Source organism: Anas platyrhynchos, chromosome 3, assembly GCF_047663525.1.
Source record: "Anas platyrhynchos isolate ZD024472 breed Pekin duck chromosome 3, IASCAAS_PekinDuck_T2T, whole genome shotgun sequence".
Classification (NCBI taxonomy): domain Eukaryota; kingdom Metazoa; phylum Chordata; class Aves; order Anseriformes; family Anatidae; genus Anas; species Anas platyrhynchos.
The window spans coordinates 117,221,413-117,243,275 of NC_092589.1; the positions used below are offsets into that span (position 1 = coordinate 117,221,413).

At 50.6% G+C, this 21,863-nt stretch overlaps 1 protein-coding gene across 1 annotated transcript; it reads right to left on the bottom strand.

The window, feature by feature from the left end:
* Positions 1-7,719: 7,719 nt before the first annotated feature.
* On the bottom strand, positions 7,720-18,221 carry MCM3 (minichromosome maintenance complex component 3). The gene is made up of 17 exons (XM_027455369.3): positions 17,902-18,221; positions 17,600-17,712; positions 16,868-17,076; positions 16,406-16,536; positions 15,564-15,802; positions 15,076-15,184; positions 14,302-14,455; positions 14,090-14,221; positions 13,146-13,354; positions 12,574-12,748; positions 11,934-12,060; positions 11,492-11,642; positions 11,144-11,284; positions 10,649-10,752; positions 10,313-10,395; positions 10,077-10,152; positions 7,720-9,277 (listed from the first exon to the last, which is right to left on the bottom strand). The coding sequence occupies exons 1-17, from the start codon at positions 17,980-17,982 to the stop codon at positions 9,079-9,081; spliced, it is 2,433 nt and encodes an 810-aa protein (XP_027311170.2). The 5' UTR covers positions 17,983-18,221; the 3' UTR covers positions 7,720-9,078.
* Between the last annotated feature and the right edge of the window lie 3,642 nt (positions 18,222-21,863).

A 21,863-nucleotide genomic window follows, 5' to 3' on the forward strand; every position in this document is an offset into this window, starting at 1 on the left:
TCACGCCAAATGCTGGCTTATTATCCCTGACCACCACTTTCCACTCATATCTTCTGTCTTCAGCAGCTCACACTTTCAGCAAGGATTCCCTCTTTGACAAGATATTTCCTACGACTGAGCTTACCTTCAGCTGAAGGTCGCTGAAAATTTGATCAAAAAGAGATCACCTAATATGGATCATTACAAAGAAGGAAAATTTTATTTCAAAATCATTGTTACAAAAAGCTATTTAGTCCTGTGTTTCAAGGGCTTGGAACAGGGATAGGGATGAAGACTTGGAAATCAAAGAGAGATTTTTAACTTTACATGGAAGAACTCTTGTACGCTTGAGTTATGTTAAAAAAAAAAAAAACAAAAAACAAAAAAAAAAAACATAAACACGTTTGCACTGTAGGATTCATTACACATGTAGATGAAGGTTTTTGTGACACTGCAGGGGCTTCAGGCATGCGACATGGCTGTTTTCAGATTGGGTTTGGATGCCACATCCTTTTAAGCTCCTCTCGGCATTTCATATTTAAGCCTCCACAACTCACGTGAGGAGTCTCTCCAAGGAGACGTGGACCAAGGGTACAGAAACCAAAAGTACTCAAACGCCTTTACACCTAGAGGAGCAAACTCTGACAGTTTCACTAATGTTCCTACTAGGCAAAACAAGCAACGTTTCCTAGCTGCTCGCCTGCAAATATTCACAGCTGGTAGTCAGGCGTTGATGATGTGAGCATTTTCTGCTTTGGAAGTCTATCCTTACCATGCAGGACCAGAGGGAATGGCCTCAAGTTGTGCCAGAGGAGGTTCAGGTTGGAAATGAGGAGACATTTCTGCTCAGAGAGAGCAGTCAGGCGTTGGGACGGGTTGCCCAGGGAGGTGGTGTAGTCACCGTCCCTGGGGGTGTTCAAGGAGAGGTTGGACGTGGTGCTTGGGGACATGGTTCAGTGGGTGATATTGGTGGTAGGGGGATGGTTGGACCAGCTGATCCTGGAGGGCTTTTCCAACCATAAGGATTCTATGACTGGAGTGACAAGGTGTGTCTGAAAACCTAAAAAATGTATAGGATTTTTTGAGAAGTATTGTTACTCTGCTGCACTCTGCCTCACCACCACCTCATCCCATGTATGGGGTCCAGCTGACTCAGAGTTGGTGTTGGCACCTAAGCAAGCCCCCATGATTTCTGCTATGAGAGGGGGCAATATTTGGGGGCAGATGCCCCAGCCAGCTCAGCTGAAGTACATCAGAGGACCTTCCAGAACAGAAGAAATGGCAGAAAAGTGGATAAAGGGGCTGAAATAGTGACCCCCTCTGGATCCCAAGACGAAATCAATATTTCAGAGCTGAGCTCAGCAGGTCAGCTGTAGCACAAGCCCAGGGCAAGGCTCCTACCTCCAGCTCGCACTCCCGCCTCGCTGCCCACCCCTGGTATTTCCCTTCAATGCGTGTGACACCATGAAGTCACCTATGTTCTGCTTCAGAAAGCTGACGGCACTCACCCGGGTTTGCTGACAGGGCTTTATCACACCAAAAAGGTGCGTGACCAAGCTGCCAACCGCAGACCGGAGACGTGGAAAGAGCAAATTTTGAGGGCAAGCATGCTTGGCTGAGCGTGCCACAGATGTTGGCAGCAAAAAATATCTCAGAACCGAGCCATCGGTAAGTATTGCCCCAGCACGACAGCAACCACAGCCCTGTGTCATCGCAGCCCTCTCTGGGGACCGATGGCACCGCTGAGCTCCCTCTACGGGCAATGGCCAACCTCACTTTTGGCTTTCACGCCTGGCTTGGCTTCACGCTTTGGCCAGGGCTGTGGGTTAATGGGAGGCAGGGATTAACTGGTGCTGCTCGCACCAGCTCGGGGATTTCAGCCCTAATCCTGCACTGTAGGTGCTCATCCGTCCTTCAGCGGGCAAGCAGAACATTCAGTTTCTAGCAGCAGTAACCCTGTCGAAAGTGAGGTGACTGAGGATTTATGAAGTGTAAGACTAAGGCACAGTGTGATAAATCAGGTTGTCTGCATGACCTGACTGTCTTCATGCCTCTGATGCAGGGAACAGCCCTGGTGGCACAAGCACCAGATGAGGGGATGTTAGGGGACACAGGCACTCTGCACCACGTCACCCAACCCAAAACATGGGGCAGGGCCAAAACTGGGATTCCTGTTCTCCCATCCAGCAGGGATGACACCAGGGGAATCGTTAGAGCCACACTTGAGAGGAGGCAGCAGGCACTGCATGAGACCAAATGCCTCAGTTGCCCACGTTGGATTCACTGGCCCTGAACCCTTATCACTTGTGATCATCTCTTGTAAGAAGCATGATGACCCTCTAGAAATTGCACGTTCCCCATTTCCCAATGGAAGCTGAAGGTTATGCTCTTATCTATTTCGCAGAATTAAGATAAAAAGGTCAGGTGCTGGCCTTGGTCCCGCTGACGCGGCCAGCTTTGTAATCTGATTGTTTTCCCACCGAGGTAAGATTCAGTCAGCACGTTATCACGGACACTCTGGGGAAAGCCCAGCGACCTCTTGCTCACATGCAGGCTCTTCCTTAGATAATGTAGGTTGCATTTGCATTTCTACTCCGTACACTGCTGCCTGGTAGGTCTTCCCTAGGTCAGGTCCCAGAGATATGGAGGTAGCTGGCCTCCTTTGCTTCCAGCTCCCTTGGAAAGTTTGGGTCCAAACACTTCTTAGCATGCAGTGTTCTGGGATGGCATCCCATAGCTAAAGGAGGTGGTTACAGAACCCTCATAGGCTTCTGTAAGCTGTGTAAAATTTCCCCTGTGTATTGCAGGGAATTGGGCTGGAAAGGATCATGGATCATATCATATATGTATATTAAGTCTTATTTCTTTTTCTCTGAAACAGCCACATCTTTTCTCTTTTAGACTACAGCATTTTAACTATCATATGATGGTCCCGACAGCAGCATGACACTGTTGGCTCAAGTGAAGATTGTTCAATGCCAAGTCTCTTCCTAAAGGATTATTCTGTCCCCATCAGCCTCCCATCTGTAGGAGCTGATTTAAAAAACAGTTGATTTTTCCTGCTTCAGTTCAGAGGTTTGTACACATCTTGACTGAACTGGGCGTTATTCATTTCATATTATTTCCTCAATTCTAGCTGTGTCTTTTGTATGCTCACGACCCTTCTCAATCAGCCATCACCTGCTGCTATTAGCAGGAAGATATGATTTTCCCGTGCCCACCTGCTAATCAATGCAGTGACTAGTACTGGTTCGAGGTCAAACCCCTGGGGGAGTCCTGCTCGTCACCCTCCCATATGACAACTACACTCCGTTAGGGTTTTTCCAGGCAGGTATTAGCCCACCAACTTGTAACTTCACTTCTAGTACACTTTTTTTGGCATACTTATGAGAAAGTGATGTGCAAATTTATCAAAAGGCTTAATAACACCAAGATAAAACACACCTGTGGTTCGTCTCCTAACCACAAGTCCCATAACCAGCCGCTGAACAGCACTGGGGTATGATTTGCTGTATAGCTTTGTTATCTCTTTATTGTATACAACTTCTGCTTCATTATCTGCCCCTGCAGCTGTCTAGAAACTGTAGTTTTCCCTGTTTTCTCCATTTTTTAAACCACATTTTTTAAAATCCTCTTTTCCAGTTTTCTTCACCTGTCCCCCAATATTTCCAAAACTGAATCCAGTATATTCATTCAGTTCAACTGACATCAGTCATCTAAAATGTAGAGCTGAGCTTGACAGTTTAGGCTCACTTTAGACTCAGAAGATATGCATTTAAACCATAGCTAATCTCTATCAATCATAATCCCTATTAATTGTAATGCCTGCAGATGCTCAAACTTAGTTACATCTATATAGGAAATAATCATGACCTACAGGAATCCAAAATTTTCTTCATCTGGTTTGCATTTAATAGTGTTTCTTCAATATTTAGAAATTATTTTCCAGAGTGTCTTCCTGGGGGATCTTTCCTATCAAATCCCTAATATTACTCAACCAGGTTTCTTGAAAATTGCAATCTTTATTCCATGGTCTCCATCCCTTTCTTTCTAAGTATCACAAACTCTATTATCATTTTCATCCACTCTGGAATTTTCAGAGGGTTCTTCTACATCAGCAAGAATGAAGCCTACAGATGAAATTTCCTTGCTCTTTTATGCAAATAAACAAACAAAAAATCTCTAACAGACACCAGGGACTTGCTGGGCAGATTGTGTCTGGTACACAACAGAGTTTGGGGTAGGCACAATCCACCCCAACCCCACAGTCCTGAGCTCTCAATGATTTAGTCCAAAAGCCTCCAAAAAGATCATTTTGTCTGGAAAGCCAGCAAAACACCCCTGCATTGGCACCATGATGCCACTACTTTCAGGTTGTCAAGAAGAATGGCAAAAATCTTTATAACTGTCCACATCCCTACATGGACAAAAGCTCCCAGCCTCCAGAATGTGGTTACATCAAAACTGCTCTTTGGTCCACGCAGACTCCTGAGACACGGCCAAAACTTATTTGGGACAGGGCTAATTAACCCCATCAAAACTGTGCCAAGGACCAATCCAGTCACAGAGCCAGAGGAGGTACAGTGCCCAAGTCTGTGCCCTGCCACCATGAGTTTTATTAGTGCAGACAGAGCTTCAGGGCCCACAGAGATGAGCATCCAAAAACTGGAGAACCTCTCCTGTAACAGCAGATTCAGGCTACTTGCAGGCAGCTGATCTCCAGAATCTCTATGTCTATGCCTCCTACTCCCTCCTACCACTCTTTAACCTACTGCCACCATAATTTACCAGCCCCTCATATTTCTTAGTCTGACCTCAGCCCACATGGGCCAAAGGACAGCTAAAATGAAGCCACATTTTAGGCAGTCCTGGCCTTCACAGTGCCTCTGCCTACATGGCACCTTCCCCTGGCAAGGTTCCTCACTACAAGAAGGACATGGAGGCCCTGGAGCGTGTCCAGAGAAGGGCCTGGAGCACAAGTCCTGTGAGGAGCAGCTGAGGGCACTGGGGGTGTTTGGTCTGGGGAAGAGGAGGCTCAGGGCAGACCTTATTGCTCTCTGCAACTGCCTGAAAGGAAGGGGTGGGGAGCTGGGGGTTGGCCTCTTCTCACAGGTAATCAGTGATAGGACCAGAGGGAATGGCCTCAAGTTGTGCCAGGGGAGGTTCAGGTTGGAAACGAGGAGACATTTCTGCTCAGAAAGAGCAGTCAGGCGTTGGGATGGGTTGCCCAGGGAGGTGGCGGAGTCACCGTACCTGGGGGTGTTCAAGGAAGAGGCTGGACGTGGTGCTTAGGGACAATGTTCAGTGGGTGACATTGGTGGTAGGGGGATGGTTGGACCAGGTGATCTTGTAGGGCTTTTCCAACCCTGATTCTGTGATTTTATCTTGCTGCTGCCTTCCATTCCCTAAGCTGCAGAGTCAGGGACACTTCTGGCACAAACCCATCCCTCCTCATGCGTGTGGCCGGGATTTACACATGTCGGAGCTGGGATTCTGGAGGCCTGCACCGGGAGGGATCTGACTACTCCTGACCTTCGTAGGCCACAGGAGGGGAAAATAAACCTGAGGTTTGCCTACCCTGGAGCTCCCTCTGGTGCCTTGTCCTGGGAAATACACTATTTCTGCAGCTGCAGGGACAGGGGACACAAAAGCCTTAGGGGATGGAGAAAGGGAAAAGGGAGGTGGCTCTGAAAAACCACTTTCACCACACACTCTCTGCTGTGACCCACAGGAACAGCCTCCAAACTTCAGGGGAGAAGTGGGGAGATAGGAAAGAGATGAACATAACCTCAGCCCTACAGCAAAGCAACATAGGAGCTGCAGAAATCACCAGGGAACATTTTACAGGTGCTGAGGCAGTTTTCCACCCAGCTTTTCTCTCCTGGAAAGTGCAAAGGCTGCACAGACAGTATTTTCGTGGTAGCTCATCCTAGAAAGATTACCCAGCTAAACACCGACAGCTTCATCTCAGGCCCAATCTCTCCCTTCCGTTTGTAGAAGCTGCGTTTGTGAGGTTAAATTTCCAAGATTCTGGATTTTTATCTTTATTTTTTTTCAGAGCATGCAGGATATTTGTGGTTCCCAGATGTGGAAATGGTGGTGTCGGTGCAGTGAATGGTTTTGGATGTCACACAGACATGGAAACACACACGGCTTTGTAGCTGCCCTTTCATTTGAGCTGGAAGAGGCTCACGTTTCAGGCTCTGAGGATCCTCTCGTGCTGAACAACCTGGTGATCATCAGAGGCAAAAAGGAAGGAGAAAACTGCATCATAAATTGCTCAACTCAGAGAAATTCAACAGCCAGGGGACTAGCCCAGCCTTTTTGACCTGTGCTACGTCCCATCTATTATTCAAGGTCCAAAAAAAGCAGGACTCTGTCTGTAGTGTCATATTTCTCATATGTCATATGTTCTCTCATATGTCTCATATGTTCATGTCATATGGCCTTCAAGATTTAGGTTTGGAGGCTGCTCCAGGGGCTTAGCAGCCTGCCCAGAGTACCCAGCAAGCTTTTCCTACTGGTAAGCATCAAAACCAGCTTTGCAGATTTTTTTTTCCTTTGCTACAGCACCCAAAATGCTTAAAAACTGCTTCCCCTTTGCTTGGTCATGCTGCAGGGAGGACAAAACCACACATTTCACTTCCCTGTTTTTATTCTGGCACTGGGAGATATATATATATATTATTGGCAAAGAGACCAACGCTGGCCGGATGCTTACAAGGGGTGGAAACGGACACCCTTTGAAGAAAATGAGGAAAAGGAAAGCACTTTCTCCAGCACATTTCTGTGCTAGTTGTGGATTTTGGTCCCCAAAATACACATGGAAATATGCTGCCAGTTGGTGTTTCCTCCTTATTTTTGGTCTTTATTTTAAGTTATGTGTGTGTTTGTTGTTTTTTTTTTTGTTTTTGTTTTTTTTTTTTTCCTCCAGCCTGTACACAGGAGCTTCCTTTACTGCTGTGCCATCAGGCTTTCTGGTCCGTGATCCTCATGTGGATCCTGGGGCACCTGGACACCACGTACAGTACCCCCACATGACGCCCACAAGGTGAGAGCTTGCAAAAGCCCCCATTTTTTTTCCCTTATTGACAATAACACATCCCCCTTATTGCATTTGCACCTTTACTGGTGCATAAAGATGCTATTTATGGTCCTTTTCAATCCAGGCCACTCTATGATTCTGTGACAAAGCTTGAACCCTCAAGACCTTATCCAGAGCTATTTGTGAGCAGTGTGATTCCCTAGAGAGCAGGAGTGGTGTTTAAGGAATGAGAGGCATGCTAGGAATAAGGTCTTAAAACTGTTTTTTTCAAACTGCAGCAAAGCTGACCTGCCAAATCCTGAGCAGACAGCTCTGGGAGGGAGCAGACATCTTACAGAATTGCTGGCTTTGGGGATTTCTTGGGGGGTTGAGGCTCATAGATGGGATCTGTGGAACCAGGCAAGGCTAACAGCAGATTTCTATCATCTTCGTTTACTGAATTTTTATCTAGGACTGCACGTCTCCTGCTGCTGAGGGTGCTCAGTTGAAAGCACATCCTTGTTCATGCACAAGTTGGTAAGAAAACCACATCTACCTCCAGCAAAAGGGGTCTGGGTGCATTCATCAGCCACCCACCCCCAGGGCAGTTCTGCAAGGTCCTGGTCCACCAAGGTACCAGCAGAGGCAGGGTGGTGGGGAGATGTGCCCCAACCCAGCCCTGAGCTCAGTCAGCCTTTTTATAGCAAATCACGTGAGAAATGGTTATCTGGATGCATTTTATTATTCAAGGAGATACTTACGGTGTCACTGACACAGAAATGAAGGCACAGGAACCACGCAGATGCCCTGAGAAGGGCAAGGACACCAGGACAAGCCTGTGGTGCTCAGGGCATTCTCCAAAACCTAACCTCAAATTTGTCAAGACAAAGTTTAATAAAAATAAAATTAAAAATGTTAAAATCCCAAACATTCAACAGCTCTGATCACAGAGACAGGTTTGACCACACGGTCAGCTTTTCTTGAAAGCCAGCCCTGGCCATGGAAGCATGCTGGTTTCTAGGAATATCCCATCTCCAGGAATTTGTCACCTAGACATTCCCAGAATATCACACAAGTTGCCCATGGGCAAGGGAAGGCTTTCATGGTTCAGTGTGGTCATCTTCCATGGGACTCAGGAAGGGTTGCAGCAACACAGCCTCAGGGGATGTACAGAGGACGTAGGATCCCAGGCCCCAGAAGTGCTTCTTAAAACCCTGACCTTTCTTAGTTACAGGTTTCCTCCTATTTTATATTCATACAAGAGCCACCCCAGACTAGAGAAGGGCTGGAGACCTAAATCCATGTGCACTGGGGGCACAGCTGAGCAGCTCGGAGCATCCCAGGTCCTTCCCATCAACTCCGGGCTAAAAATCCCAGTAGGGCTGCAAAATCCAGTAATGGAACTGACCGTGAAAAAAGTGGGGGGAAAAAAGCTTCGCTATTAATAGTGAGTTTCCACATTGCTTCTTACCATCACTGCTATCGTATATTGGATTCCTAAACCCATTTTTTTTATTCAAAGGCTGAAACCATTACCACCAACTGGGGAACTTGCACATGGTTACACTGGGAGGGAAAAAACATTTTTTTAATTAAATGATAACAGAAAAAAAGGAGGTAAAAAGGCTCCTTCAAGTCTGGGAAGTCCATGTTAGAGTAAAAATATAAAAAAGGATGATTTACATGGGCAAAAGCCCATGGGAGCCCTGCACTAAACCAAACTGGCCTTGAGTAAAATCAGCCTGAGCTCCCCAGCCTGCATAACCAAGACCAAAGCTAAAAACACTTTAAAAACATCAGTAATGTGCACATCAATTCTTCCTTTTGGCTACTTGCAAAACCAAACCTCTTTCCAAATACTCCAGCAGCTCAGAGGTGGCATGTCAGAGAGCTTTCAAAGTTTCCTGGCTTCTTTGGTGCCAGCAATGCACAGCGAGGAACGACTAAAGTGCACAGGCTCAAGCTCCCCGAAGTTCAGCTCAGCCAGATGAAGCATTAAGGAGGGAGATGAAGGTAAATACAAAGAGTCTTCAGGCTAAAAGTCCGTGAGAACTTGGGTTCTTCTGCCTCGAGGCTCAAATTAAGAAGATAATGTCATCGGACACCATGATCTGGTTGTCATCTTGCATGTGGGCCAAGGCCAGCTTCACCTCAGGCAGCGAGAAGGGCTCGGGGTTGTCGCGGTTGATGGACTCCATCACGCTCTTCAGGCCCACAGACTGGGCATGGGAAGCTTTGAAGACCTCCAGGAGCGCAGCCTTGAATGCTTTCAACCTAGGTGAGAAGCAATCCCCATCAGAGACCAAATACAAGCTCTTCTTCTCCCTTCCCAGCCACGGATACCACAGCCCTTGACCATCCCAGAAGACGACTGAGGAGAAAACCCAAAACCAGAGCTGGGAGCACCCACCAGAGGCCGGTTTCAGAGACTTGGATATGCCCCCAGAGCTGCTGCACCCACCCCACACGTCTCCAGCCCATGGATACCAGCTCCAGGCCTGGGGCTGACCCAGCCCTGCCTCCTCCTGCACCCTCTCTGCACCCACTCATCCACATCTAGCTCCAGCATCTGGCTGCAGTCACCACCTGAGGCACGGTGTTATTATGCAGAGCACCCTTTAGTCCAGCTGAGATGTCCCTTGGCTGAAATTCAGCTGTCCAGGACAGAAACCAACGTTTTGGACAAGAGATTGGACCCAACAGCTGAGGTCTAAGCAGCATCAGAGCCTAAGCAGCAGCCTCATGACTGCAGGTAAGAAGGGAGCTGACTCTGTTCACATCCCAGACAAAAGGCAACAGCCCCAAATATTGAGAGCTGCAATTACCAGCACCTCAGGAGGGACTGAACAGAAATCCCCTCTCCAAATCTAACTCAGGCTGCCCCTGCTTGGCTCACACAGCTGGGAAGATGCCACCATGCAACCCTACAACATGCTCAGGGCTTTCTGCAGGAAAAAAACAACCTACACCTTATCAAAGCAGGTATCAAAGCCGAAAGGCCCAACCAGCTCATCTTTCCACGACTCAGGCAGGACAAACACCTCCTCCTGCTGCTTCTCCAGCCCCCACTCACCTCGGATCAGCCAGCTCCGGCTTCTTTGCATCGCCAGAGGCCGAGGCTTCGGGTGTCTTGGGTGTATGTGCCTGGACTGGAGGAGGAAGAGGAGTTACCTTCCGCCTGCCCGGTGCCCAAAGAGCCAGAGAGCCAAAGCACGAGCTGCAGCAACCAAACCAGGCTGTGCTCAGCCTCTCTGGAGGAACCCAAACTCCCAGGAGATACCACACACCAACAAAACCCCACTGACTCACCCTCTGGCATCTCCTGCTCAGCGTCGCTGAAGTCATAGGGGTCATAGGATTCCTCCTGGCCCTCCGTGCGTGCCTTCTTCTTCCTGGGTGAGGGAAAAGGAGGTCACCCCCGATCCAGCCCAAGCACACACCTCAGGAGACCCCCTCAGAGCTCTTTCAGGACCACACGGGGTAGTTGTGGCCTGCGGGTAAGCCCAGGGCTCATCCACCACCCCCTAGCCACAAAAGTTGAGTTTTAGGGCTGTTGACAGTGGCTCCCCTATTACAAGTTTGGGCCAAATGATCTGCTGGGTTTAACGAAACGTGGAGTATTTCCCCAAGGCCTGCCATAACTACCTTTGCTTCCTGCCCTCCTCCTTGGGCTGTGTCTCCTCGTCCTCCTTCTCGGTCTCCGAGTCATCCTCCACCTGTTTTTTGCGCTTCTTCTCCTTCTCCAGCACCTGCACAAGGGTGGCAGGCAGTTCTCAGCCCCCTTTCAATGTGGGAAGGATCCTCTCCCATCTCTCTGCCCTCCAAGAGCATCACCCCGTTTGCTCCCAATGCAAACCTGCCCCCTACTAGACCCATCCTCCCGAGCTTCATCCATCCACACAGACCTGCTGTGAGTTTTGGGGCTCACCAACCTCCCCCAAAGCCTTATTCCGCATTCCCAAAGCCTCCTGTGGGTATTTTTGGGGTCTCTTAGCAGCACGTGCCCAGATGCATCCTTCCCAACCAGGCAGATGGACACCAGCCCCACGTGCTCAACCAGCACTCGTTGACCACCCAAATCCGCCCCTTTTAATGACCCCTGCGGGACCCCACAGCCACGGAGGGACGCTTTTCCCCCACCTTTTTGAAGTAGGCAAACTGCACCAGCTCCAGAGCCGCCTCCGCGTCCTGCAGGTCGACCGTCTTGTTCATCCTGGCCTTGGCGTGGGCCGTGGAGAGGCGGATCAGGGTCTCCAAGGTACGGGCTGTGACCGGGGAGGTCTGGGGTGAAAAAAGAGGTAGTGGTGAGACAGCAGAACCCATGAGGCTGTGACCCCCTAACGCAGCATCTGGTTATCCCGTTTTACAACCCCAAAAGGGTCGCATCCAGATGACCTTCCCCAGTCTCTTCCACTCTGTGATCCGAGGTGGAAAAGACCCGTGAGGGGAGAGGTTTCCCTGCTCCTGGCACGAGTAGAGGAAGCTCACCCTGGCGATGTCCGAGCTCATCTGGTTCTGGCTGCGCAGGCGGGAATACTCCTCCGCTATGTAGTTCGCCGACTCCTGGGTCAAGACGGGCTTGATCATCTTGGCTACGTGGATGTACTTCCTCATGAACTCCATGCTGACGATCTTCTCCCTGTGGGACACACACACACACCCTTGTCCTTCAGGAGAGCAGAGAGAACGAGCAAAGGGTGCGTGCAGAAGCAAGGCTGCACCCAAGGAGGGCACTGCCCTTCGTGGGCATCCAGGCACATGGAAAATTCAGCTCCAGATGCTCCCCATCACCTGCCTCACCATCAGCAACCACCTCCAGCACCCCTGTCCCCAGGGGTAAGCCACCAGCGGGGTGCTCCAGCCAAACCCGTAGTGTTTTGGCATCGACTTGTCACCCCCAGAGCTACGGGGGCACGGGACAGGGACTCACTTGCGGCGATTGGGACCATGCAGGAGGTCATCGTGCTTCTCGTACACTTGGAGCTCCTGCTCCTCCTCTTGTGCGAAGTCAGGGTCGTCCGTAGCCAGGATCTCCACGGCGCTGCCCAGGGGCATGGCTGGAGAGGGGAAGGTTCCCAAAAACAGAGTTTTAGCTTCCTGCAGCCAGAAGCCACCTAACTAGTAACTAACAGCACTCTGCAAAACCAGACACTGAACCCGAAGAGCTGCAAACAGGTGACAGGGCAGAGAGGACAGCCACGAGTCTGGGGAAGAAAAGTTCACCAAGGATTTAGAGCAACACGGTGCTGCTTTTCTGCCCTCCATCTCAAGACAAACTCAACCCAACAGCTCTTCTCCTGGTGCTCCCACCCAAAAAACTTGGGTTGTGCCTCAAGACAAGAAGCCCAACTACCTGCTCCCCCATCACCTGAGCCACACCATCCAAGACAAAGATGGGCACCAGCTAGAGGAGGGATGGACGCTCTTTTCCTCAAGGTCACAGCAAAGAAATGACCAACATCCCATTGAGGACAAGGGTCCGGTCTCTTCTTACTCCAGGCAAAAGAGAAGCAACCACAGGCAGAAAAAAACCATAACTTCTGGGCTCACACACAGCAGGAGCAACTCACCGTCCCCGTCCTGCTCGTTGGGGTTGCGGTAGCGGTGCATCCGCAGGACGTGGTCCGAGATCTCCCTGTCCTGCTCGGGGTCCATCTGGTCCAGCACGATGAAGAGCAGGTCGAAGCGGGAGAGCAAGGAGTCCTGCAGGCCGATGTTCTCCATGGGCGTCTTGTACTGGTCGTACTGCAGGAGGTTGAAATAAGGAGGTGAAATAAGGTTGTGAGACTCTCACAACCCAGACAGTTGAACACTGAAGACACCACGCTAACCCCAGCTTGCTGCAGCACTAAGACTGCTTTTCCCCATCCGTGGAGATGTGCAGAGCTCTCTCTTGCAAGGAGATCTCCTATTTTTTGTGATCCTAGGTCAAACACCAAGCCTGGAGGTGACACAAGACACCCAGGCACCCAACCTGGGCCAAAAAACCCCACAACCCCCAGGAGATCCAAGCGAACAAATTCTCAACCCCAAGCACCCCAGTCCCACTCCCAACCACATCTCCATTTCTGGGAGACCTTTGAGTTTTCCCCAGCTGCCTCCTCTACAAAAACAGCCCCCAGCAGCCTTCCCCAGCACTCACCCGGCCGTAGACAGGGTTGGCGGCTGCCAGGACGCTGCAGCGGGAGTTGAGGCGAGCGTGCATGCCGGCCTTGGCGATGGTGACACGGCCCTGCTCCATCACCTCGTGTATGGCCGTGCGGTCGATGTCGGACATCTTGTCGAACTCGTCGATGCACACCACGCCCCGGTCTGCCAGCACCATGGCCCCTGCTTCCAGGCGCCGCTCGCCTTGGGGTGAGGGGAGAAAAAAGGGGTCAGGACACAGTGGATAAGAAGGAAGCCCCCAAGGAAGAAGGCAAGCCCCAAGCTCCTGGCGGTCAGACAGCCCCCACAGGGGTACATCTGGTAGAACAGGAGACCACCACCCACCAGAGGTGGGGAAGACACCCCTAAAACACCGTTAGCATTGCCCTCAATCATCTGGATAAAGCAGGTCCTGCAAATGCCACCACAGAGAGGACAAGTCTTAGGAGGAGTGGCTGAGGGAGCTGGGCTTGTTCAGCCTGGAGAAAAGGAGGCTCAGGGGCGACCTTATCGCTCTCTACAGGTACCTCAAAGGAGGCTGTAGTGAGGTGGGGGTTGGCCTGTTCTCCCACATGCCTGGTGACAGGACGAGGGGGAATGGGCTAAAGTTGGGCCAGGGGAGGTTTAGGTTGGATATTAGGAAGAACTTCTTTACCGAAAGGGTTGTGAGGCATTGGAATGGGCTGCCCAGGGAAGTGGTGCAGTCACCATCCCTGGAGGTCTTTAAAAGACGTTTAGATGTAGAGCTTAGTGACATGGTTTAGTGGAGGACTTGTTAGTGTTAGGTCAGAGGTTGGACTCAGTGATCTTGGAGGTCTCTTCCAACCTAGACGATTCTGTGTTTCTGTGAAACAGCAGGCATGGACCTTGTAGAATCCCTCCCGGGTATTAACCAGCATCCCTCCACTGGTTCCCAATGGGAACCAGCCTGTTCCGTACCAGTTTCTTGGTCGGTGGTGATGGCAGCAGTCAGGCCAACGCCGGAGGAGCCCCTGCCGGTGGTGGCAATGGCGCGGGGCGCGGTGCACAGCACGTAGCGCAGCAGCTGGGACTTGGCGACAGAAGGGTCTCCTGAAAGGGGTAAGATCTATCAGCAACCACCACCTCGATCCCATTAAACCTGCTTCAGCCTCTCCTCTGCCCAGCCAGACCTATCAGCAAGATGTTGATGTCTCCTCGGATGCGGCTCCCGTTCTCCAGGATTTTCTCCACCCCTCCCAGCAGCATGCAGAGGATGGCCTTCTTGATGAACTCGTGCCCATGGATGCTGGGTGCCAGGGACCTCGCCAGCTGGTCAAAGATATCCTAGGGCAGAAGAGGCAAAGCACAGCCCGTAAGACACACTGTAGCAAGTAAGAACAAGGAGCAATTCTTCACAAGTGCATTTCAGCACAAAAAATGAGATTATTCCTATCACAGAGCCACACTGAAAGAATATTCCAACAGTCTTCTGTTAAATAATGTTTATTGATGCGGTTCTGAAGTCCTAGACCATCCAGCAAGCACTGGAAGCAGCAAACCCCATAAGAATAAGGTTTTATCCTTTCCACACTATAAAGCAAAGAGGTGAACAGAAGACCAGGCTGGGGCTGACCCCATTCCCTCCCTAGCCCAAGGAGTGGAATTTTGCTGTGTTCCCTTTCAGAGATCCACGCTGTCACCTCATTCTGTTCTTGGATTTGAGGGGGGAAGATGGAATTCTTCTACAGAGGAACTTTTCTGGCAATCAGCTAGCAGAGTCAGGGCACAGCCAGATCTCCATCTCGACAGCTATGCACAGCAGAGCCGCCAGCAAGCTCTGCTACCACGACAGAAGCAGCAACAATAAAAATCTAACAGGAATTGGCAAAAATCTAGGCAGAAATGCAAAGAAAGCAAGTGGAAAATCCTAGAAGTCAGGTTCTGAAATAAAGACAAATCAATACCTTGGATCGACTCTTGCTGAACCTCTTGATCTTGGCCACATCAGTAGCAGAGTAGAGAGGCCGAGCATCTTTGCTCATCTGCTTCACATGGCAGGCAATGAGGATAGTCCTGGGAACATGACACAGCCCTGGTCACACACCTGCAAACCACACCGAGCCCACAGGGGCCACAGCAACAACACAGTAAAAGCTTCCATGGGATCATCTTTGGCTCTAGGAAGTCCTAGAGAGGGATGGGAAGCTCCGAGAGCTGTAATCCCTCTGTCTGCCTGCACTGCTCCATCCGTGGAGCATCTTTAAGAGCTCCCAGCCCACCCTGTGGGCAGCTGGAGCTCACAACTCAACACTGATCCCAAGGAGCAAACCATTTCGAAGTGATTTAAGCCAACTCTCAACTCAAGTGATTTAACCCAGCTCTCTGGTGGCCACCTGCCTGCCCTAAACCTCCTCCTCCAGCGATGTGACCCTACTAAAAATGGGATGCTCACCTGAAGGTCCCCGAGGTGTAGCCACCTTTCTTTCCCGGCAGGCAGCGGTATGTCCCCACCACCTGGATGCGGTCCCCGGGCTTCACCTTGTCCACCAGGTCGTCGTCCAGAATGACATCCACCGAGCGCGGCAGCTGCCCTGCCGGGGCCTTCTCAGGCATCTCCTGGATGGTGATGGTCTGGTGGTCCTTGTAGACCGAGAGGCCAAACTCTGTCTCCAGGGGGTTGTTCTCTTCATCCTTAAGGAGGAAGTAAAAGGATTAGCAACGTTTTTTGGGAGCACAGGGAAAAGGGACCAGCACACAGAAGACTAATGCAAGTTGTTGCCAGAGCCTGGGGTTCACCAGCTCCCCAGATCTAACCCTGCTGGCCCATTAAGTCCTTCCAAACCCTGTCTCTAGCACATGTGGTGGTAACACATCATCCATGCAGAAGGTGTGGGCAATGTGGACAATGCTCAGGTCATCCTTTTCCTTCCTCCATTCCCCCTCTGCACTAGGGTCTGTGTACCCTCTCCAGGGCAGCACAGACATGCTCACGGGTCTCAAAAGACACAAAACTGGCTGACATCCCACCAAGAAGCCAGCTGAGCATCCTACAGCAGAACTAAGATCATAATTGACATTTGCTAGTGAGTCTGGTGACCAACAAAAACCTTTGTCATCTGTTCCTAGCAATTTTCTCAAGCCATCACACCTCACACGTGATGTGTCCTCCCTGTACTCCATGGCCACATTAGATGAAGAAGCCCAAAGGCATCTGAGACCCTCGGCTCACAGCTGGTATGTCTGGTATGTTCTCCCCAGAGGAACCTGCTGACACTTCCCACGAGGCCACCTCACCTTTGTAGGGTAGACAGAGCTGGACGGGAAAGCATCCAGGGACGTCAGGTCCGTGTAGCGGCGCTCGATGGTCTTCTTGGTCGCGGGGCAGTAGTGGACGCTGCGGACGACCTTGGGACGAACCAGAGAGCCTGGGTTGGGAAGGAAGAAAGGTTAGGGGCAGGAAAATCCCACCTGGCTGTCAGCAGGCAATGCCCAATGGGGTTGCCACCACTTGGGACACAACCTCTGGCACCCAGGGTCTGTTTTGTGCCAGGATTTGCTGAGTTCCTTCCACAAAGACCACCCCAACATCCAGATCTTCTCCAAGTCCCCTGTCCCCCTCACACATGGTGGACTCCCTGTGGACAGCCCCTCCAAACCTGGTGGTAGAAGCCCTCCAAGCCCCTCCACAGCAAACACCTCGACCTCCTCAGCCCGCACAGCTACACCACCTGCACCCGGACACGTCCCCGGGCTCACATTTTGTCACGATGCCCTCCACGCACACGATGCAGCTCAGGAAGCAGGCGGTCAGCGTCCGCGGCGAGACATGCTTGGAGCCAAAGCTGCCCTCCAGCCCGATGTAGAAGTCCTCGTACTGCTTGGCATAGGTGGCGTCGACAGAGGCTACAAAATCCTTCAGAGCACGCTGGAAGGCAACGAGCTCCTCGAAGGCATTGTTCAAAAGCCTGCAACAGAGAGAGAGGATGACCAGGAGCTGTAGGTATCCTGGCAGCCCCCTTCTGCCCTCTTCCGCAAGCAGCTCTGGCAAAGCACTCAAAGCTCTTCCAGGTGCCTCAATGCACTCAGAATTTACTGCGAATGTGAGGCAAAAAATAATCTAAGCTCCTTGCCACCACCAGCCAGGAGCTGAAAATGGATCAATCCTATCTGAAAGACTTCTGAAAAAGAATCAGTCGTATCAGAAAGACTTCACGTGTACTTAAACAGACCCGAAAGCACACTCAAGAATGCCTCAAAATTGTAGAAACGGGATGATTTGCATCATGCAAGCACCTGCTGCTTGCTACAAAGTCTTTCTGCCAAATGAATGAGCAGCGAGCTCAGAAGGGATGGATGTGACAGGGAAGGAGAAGGCCCTTCCACTTTTCCAGGGGACCCCAAATCCCTGTGGAGCACAGGACGGGGTCTGGCCCTTCTTGTCCAAACCTCAGGGACCCTCAAAGCCACGGGGTGCCCGGCCCCACGCACCGGCTGGCTCTCTTCTCGTTCTTCCGCCGCAGGTCGTTGATGCTGACCAGGAGGCGGTACTGGTTGTCACTGATCATGTCGCGCACCTTGCCGTGATAAACCCCTTGGTCTTCCTGCGGGAGGAAAAAAAAAAAAAAAAAACACCAAAATCCCCCAAAATACAGATTTGTATCAGTTGTGCTGAACAGAAGATGCTGGGGGGGTGGAGGGGAGGGGAAGGAGGGGAAGGGGGTAATCCTCACCGCCGGGAGGAAGGGATGCATCACCCCATCCCCCCCATCCCAAAACTCCCCCCTCCTCACCTCATCATCCAAAAAATCGAGGTAATCGCGCTGCGCCTCCCGCAGCTCCGCATCCTCCAGCCCTCCCGCCGGCGCCGCCATGCTGCTGCTGCTGCTGCTGGGGGCCGCCGCCTCCGGTATCGCAAGGTGAAGAAGAAGCCGGAGGAACCGGTAAAAATGGGGGGAAATCGGTAAAAAGCAGAAGGCACCGGCTAGGACCCGGTACAGGCCCCAAAGCGCAGCGCAGCCGCCGCGCTCCCCGCTTGGCGCCAAATCCGGGAGGTTTCCCGCCAGCCGCCGGGCGCCAGCCAATGGGAGCGCAGAGGGAGGGCGCGGGAGTTTGACGCGCCAAAGCGCCAGCCAATCAGCGGCGAGCAGGGGGCGGGCGGGGGCGCGCTTTGGGCTGCGGGCGGGGGCTGCGGCGGCTGGGGGCGGGGATCGGGGATCCGGGATCAGGGACCGGGGATTTGGGGTCAGGGATCACACAAATTAATATTTTGGGAACAGGGATCACACAAATTGATTTTTTTGGAGGAAAATACCAATTTCTTCTTTTATTATCTTTTTTTTTTCTTCGTGTCTCCGGAAAGCCCCGTTTCCGGGTGTTTTTGCCCCAAAAGGTGCCGGCTGCCTGTTTCTTTCCCCTGATTTTAGTTGTGGATGACATTTTCCTGGGCTGGCTGTTTTTTTTTTTTGTATTTCTTTTTTTTTTTTTTGAAGGTGTTGGAGCCAGGGGTCAATGCAGAGACCCCTCTGTGCACAGGAACCCACTGACACCCCTTCAAAAGGAACATATTACATATCTGATATCTATTACCCCCTAAGATATATTATAATATAACCCCCGAAGAATATTTAATCCGAACCGTGATCAAAAAATACGAAAAAAAAAGGAAAAAGATGGGAAAAGTCAGCATGTCACAGCAGGCACCCCACCCAGGCTGTGTCCCCAGGTGGTGTTTTAGCCAGAACCAACTTTTTGGGGTCTGCTGATAAATACTGACCTGGGACAGAGGCGTTTTCTGCAATTCTGTGACCTGCAGGAGATGCTGGAAGCAGTTCCTGCCCCATTTCTCCTTTTCCTTTCACGTATCTGCACCCGATCCCTCCAAAATGACAGGGAATATTATTATTAACCGACGCCGCTGGTTTAGGACATGCGTTGCGCAAGTCCTCCTGGAGATGTGTCCCACTTCTCCAAGTTATTGTTTTGTTTTTTTTCATGTTTTGCATCAGAGTGGAAGCTCAGATTTTCCTTCGCACATTGTTGGGCCCTCCTCTGGAGCAACTTGATGGAGTGTTATTGCATTTGGCAGGGTGGCAGGAATGAAGGATCTCGTGCTCTGTTGCTGTTTTCTCTCTTTTTTTCTCCACTCTCTCTCGCTGCTCTAGCTCCAGAGCCACTCTCCGCAGCAGGAACAGCCTCCCTGCTGCCTCTCCTCAAAGCCAGCCCTTCCCGTGATTTTCTGGAGATTTCTCCTTTGCGTTGCAGGTGACTTGAGACAGGGCAGCAGGAGAAAAGTGACAGCAACCAGAAAAAGCCCTCAGTGTGCCCCTGTGTTAGCAAGAAAAGTCAAAGTACATAAACTGGGGAGGAATCAGTCCGGGTGTAATTCCCAAAAGGAAGCATAATGTATCCTACAGATGTCAGAACCCGGCATTAAATTGCAGCTCTGAGATGTTTTCTCCCTCTGCAACAGATGATGCATTAAATCCAGCAATGGGTACAGCCTGCTGGCTTTTTTTGGTAAGAGCTGGATGGAGGAGTAGAAACCTTGCTTAGAGGGCAATTCCTCGTTCCCCTCTGGCCACAAAACACCCGATGAGTTTAGCTGCCAGCCAGCACGTTCAAAGCCAGAGCAAACAGGGTCAGATTCACACCCACAGATCTACATCACAAATCAATCTCACCCATATTTTGGTTCCTTGCTCTCCAAACAAGTCCCAACCCAAAGATGCCGAGCGTGAAGAGAAAGAGCAGAGAGGAGCTGCCAGGAACCCTCACTTCTGGCTGCAAGGTAATGAGAATTAGGGCTAAAAATAGCTGCCCGTTGTTATTCATGACCGTGCCCTATAGCAACTGCTGCGGTGCGTGGCTCTTGTGTGAATAATTAATTGTGACAGGGCGAAGACAATGGGACGGAGAGGTGGAGGTGGCTGCAGGCGGGTTGGGACCTGGGCACGGCCACAGAACCACGGTGGGTGGGGAGGGATCCCGTGTTTTAAGCCTGTGTCAGCCAGGAACCAAGCAGGACCTCACAATTTTGATTTAACTGTTCCTGTGCTTACCAAGAAGTTCCAGGTTTATGATAAAAAATATTAAAAATAAGCATTTGGGGGGGGAGGAATTAAAATAACAAAATTTGAGTGCTCGTTCTTGGGGCTTGTGCAAATCTCTGCCGTTCAGGGCTCGTTTGGGTTCTGTCCCACATCTCCAGGGAATCAGCGCCCCGATGTTGTGCCACATTTCAGCTGGTTCTGAGCAAACCAAGCAGACTCACAGAGATATTCGGGCTCCTTGCACCCACTAAAAAAAAAAAAAAAAAAAAAAAAAAAAAACTCAATAATGAAAAAAAACAATAATGGAATTAGGCACCTAAATGCATGGAGAGCCTGGGCTGCAGAGCTGCAGAGCTCGCAGAGAAATGAATGAAAGCCTGGAAGAATCACAGGTGATTATAGGAATAATGTCCAGGGATGAGTTGCACCCAAGGCGTGCTGAGCAGAATACCTCAACTGCACCTGTTTACAGGGTGCATCTTCCTTACATCTCTATCTGCACGTGCACAGGGTTTCTGAGATCCCTTTATGGGATCCCTGTGTTCCCTCCCAGTTGTTTTTTTTTTTTCCCTTGGTTTAACTAAAAATCAGTTTCCACAGCAGAAGTCACTTTTCAAGTTGCCATCTATTAGCTTTCCCTCATGCTGAGCAACCTTATCTCACCCGTTTTGGGGAGAGGCTTGTGGTTCATTCACAGCTCCAAAAATGAGGAGTCAGCACCCCAAATCCAGCAGTGTCACCTCATCATCAGGCAACGCTTTGCAGTGGAGCTTTTAAATATATTTGTAATAAAGCACGAGTGTAATGACGTGGAATAAATGGGGAAAAAATGCTTTTTGTAATTGTAACAATATGGGAAAATTAAAACTACCCGTGATGTGGTTTTGTCGGTGTAAATTTTAAGTTTTGCAGGGGATGTAAGGGGTTCGTTCGCTCTGGCTGCCCTCCAGCTGAACTTGCAGCAGCTGAACCCAAATCAGGGAATTTACCCTTGCAAGAGGAGAGCCATGGTGACTCTTTCCCCTGCAGGACCGAATGTGGAAGATGTAATTCGGTGCTGGAGGAACCCTTCTTAATCCTCTGATCTGACCTTTTTTAGGTTGAGGAATTTCACCCGCTCGCATCTGCACCGTCTGAGGCATTTCCAACGTCACTTTCTTGAAGTATTTGCTATTCCCACGCGCTCCGGTAAATCTTTAAACTGATCTCACTCTTTTTTTTTCCTGACGTCTGGGCAGAAAAACACTGAAGACAACTATCAGTGTAGCTGAACAGGATATCTGTACTTAGACACACCGGGAACTGCTCGTATCTCCCCAGGAGAGCACAGCAAGTAGGTAAAAAGCTAAGGCTCTGACCTTCAGCATACTGGCACGCATCGTGGCCACCTCCTTGCTTCCAGGAGCAGGAAGCCTGGTGTGCCCAGCTCTGCTTTCCCTGCTGGGAGAAGCTAGCACGGCGTTAGCACAGCCTGTGAAATCTTGTGGTCCTGCGTCCGATGCTCAGCGCCTCCCGGATCCTCTGGGTGAATCGCTCCCTCCTGTCGTGCAGGAGGAAAATAGGGCAAATAAATAAAAATTAATCATAAATAAATATATATTTTTTAAAAAGCTACCCACAGGCCGTGATGGAAAATGAATCCCCGGGGAAACAAAGCCCGAGGAGAGGCTGAAGCACCGGCCAGGAGCGCGTCTGCAGAATGT

Coding starts and splice junctions, on each gene's coding strand:
- MCM3 (XM_027455369.3), bottom strand. CDS start 17,982: ATGGCGGCGCCGGCGGGAGGGCTGGAGGATGCGGAGCTGCGGGAGGCG. Junction 11,643..11,933: donor CATGGTCCCAATCGCCGCAA/GTGAGTCCCTGT, acceptor TGTGTCCCACAG/GGAGAAGATCGTCAGCATGG. Junction 10,753..11,143: donor AGTTTGCCTACTTCAAAAAG/GTGGGGGAAAAG, acceptor ACCCTTGTGCAG/GTGCTGGAGAAGGAGAAGAA.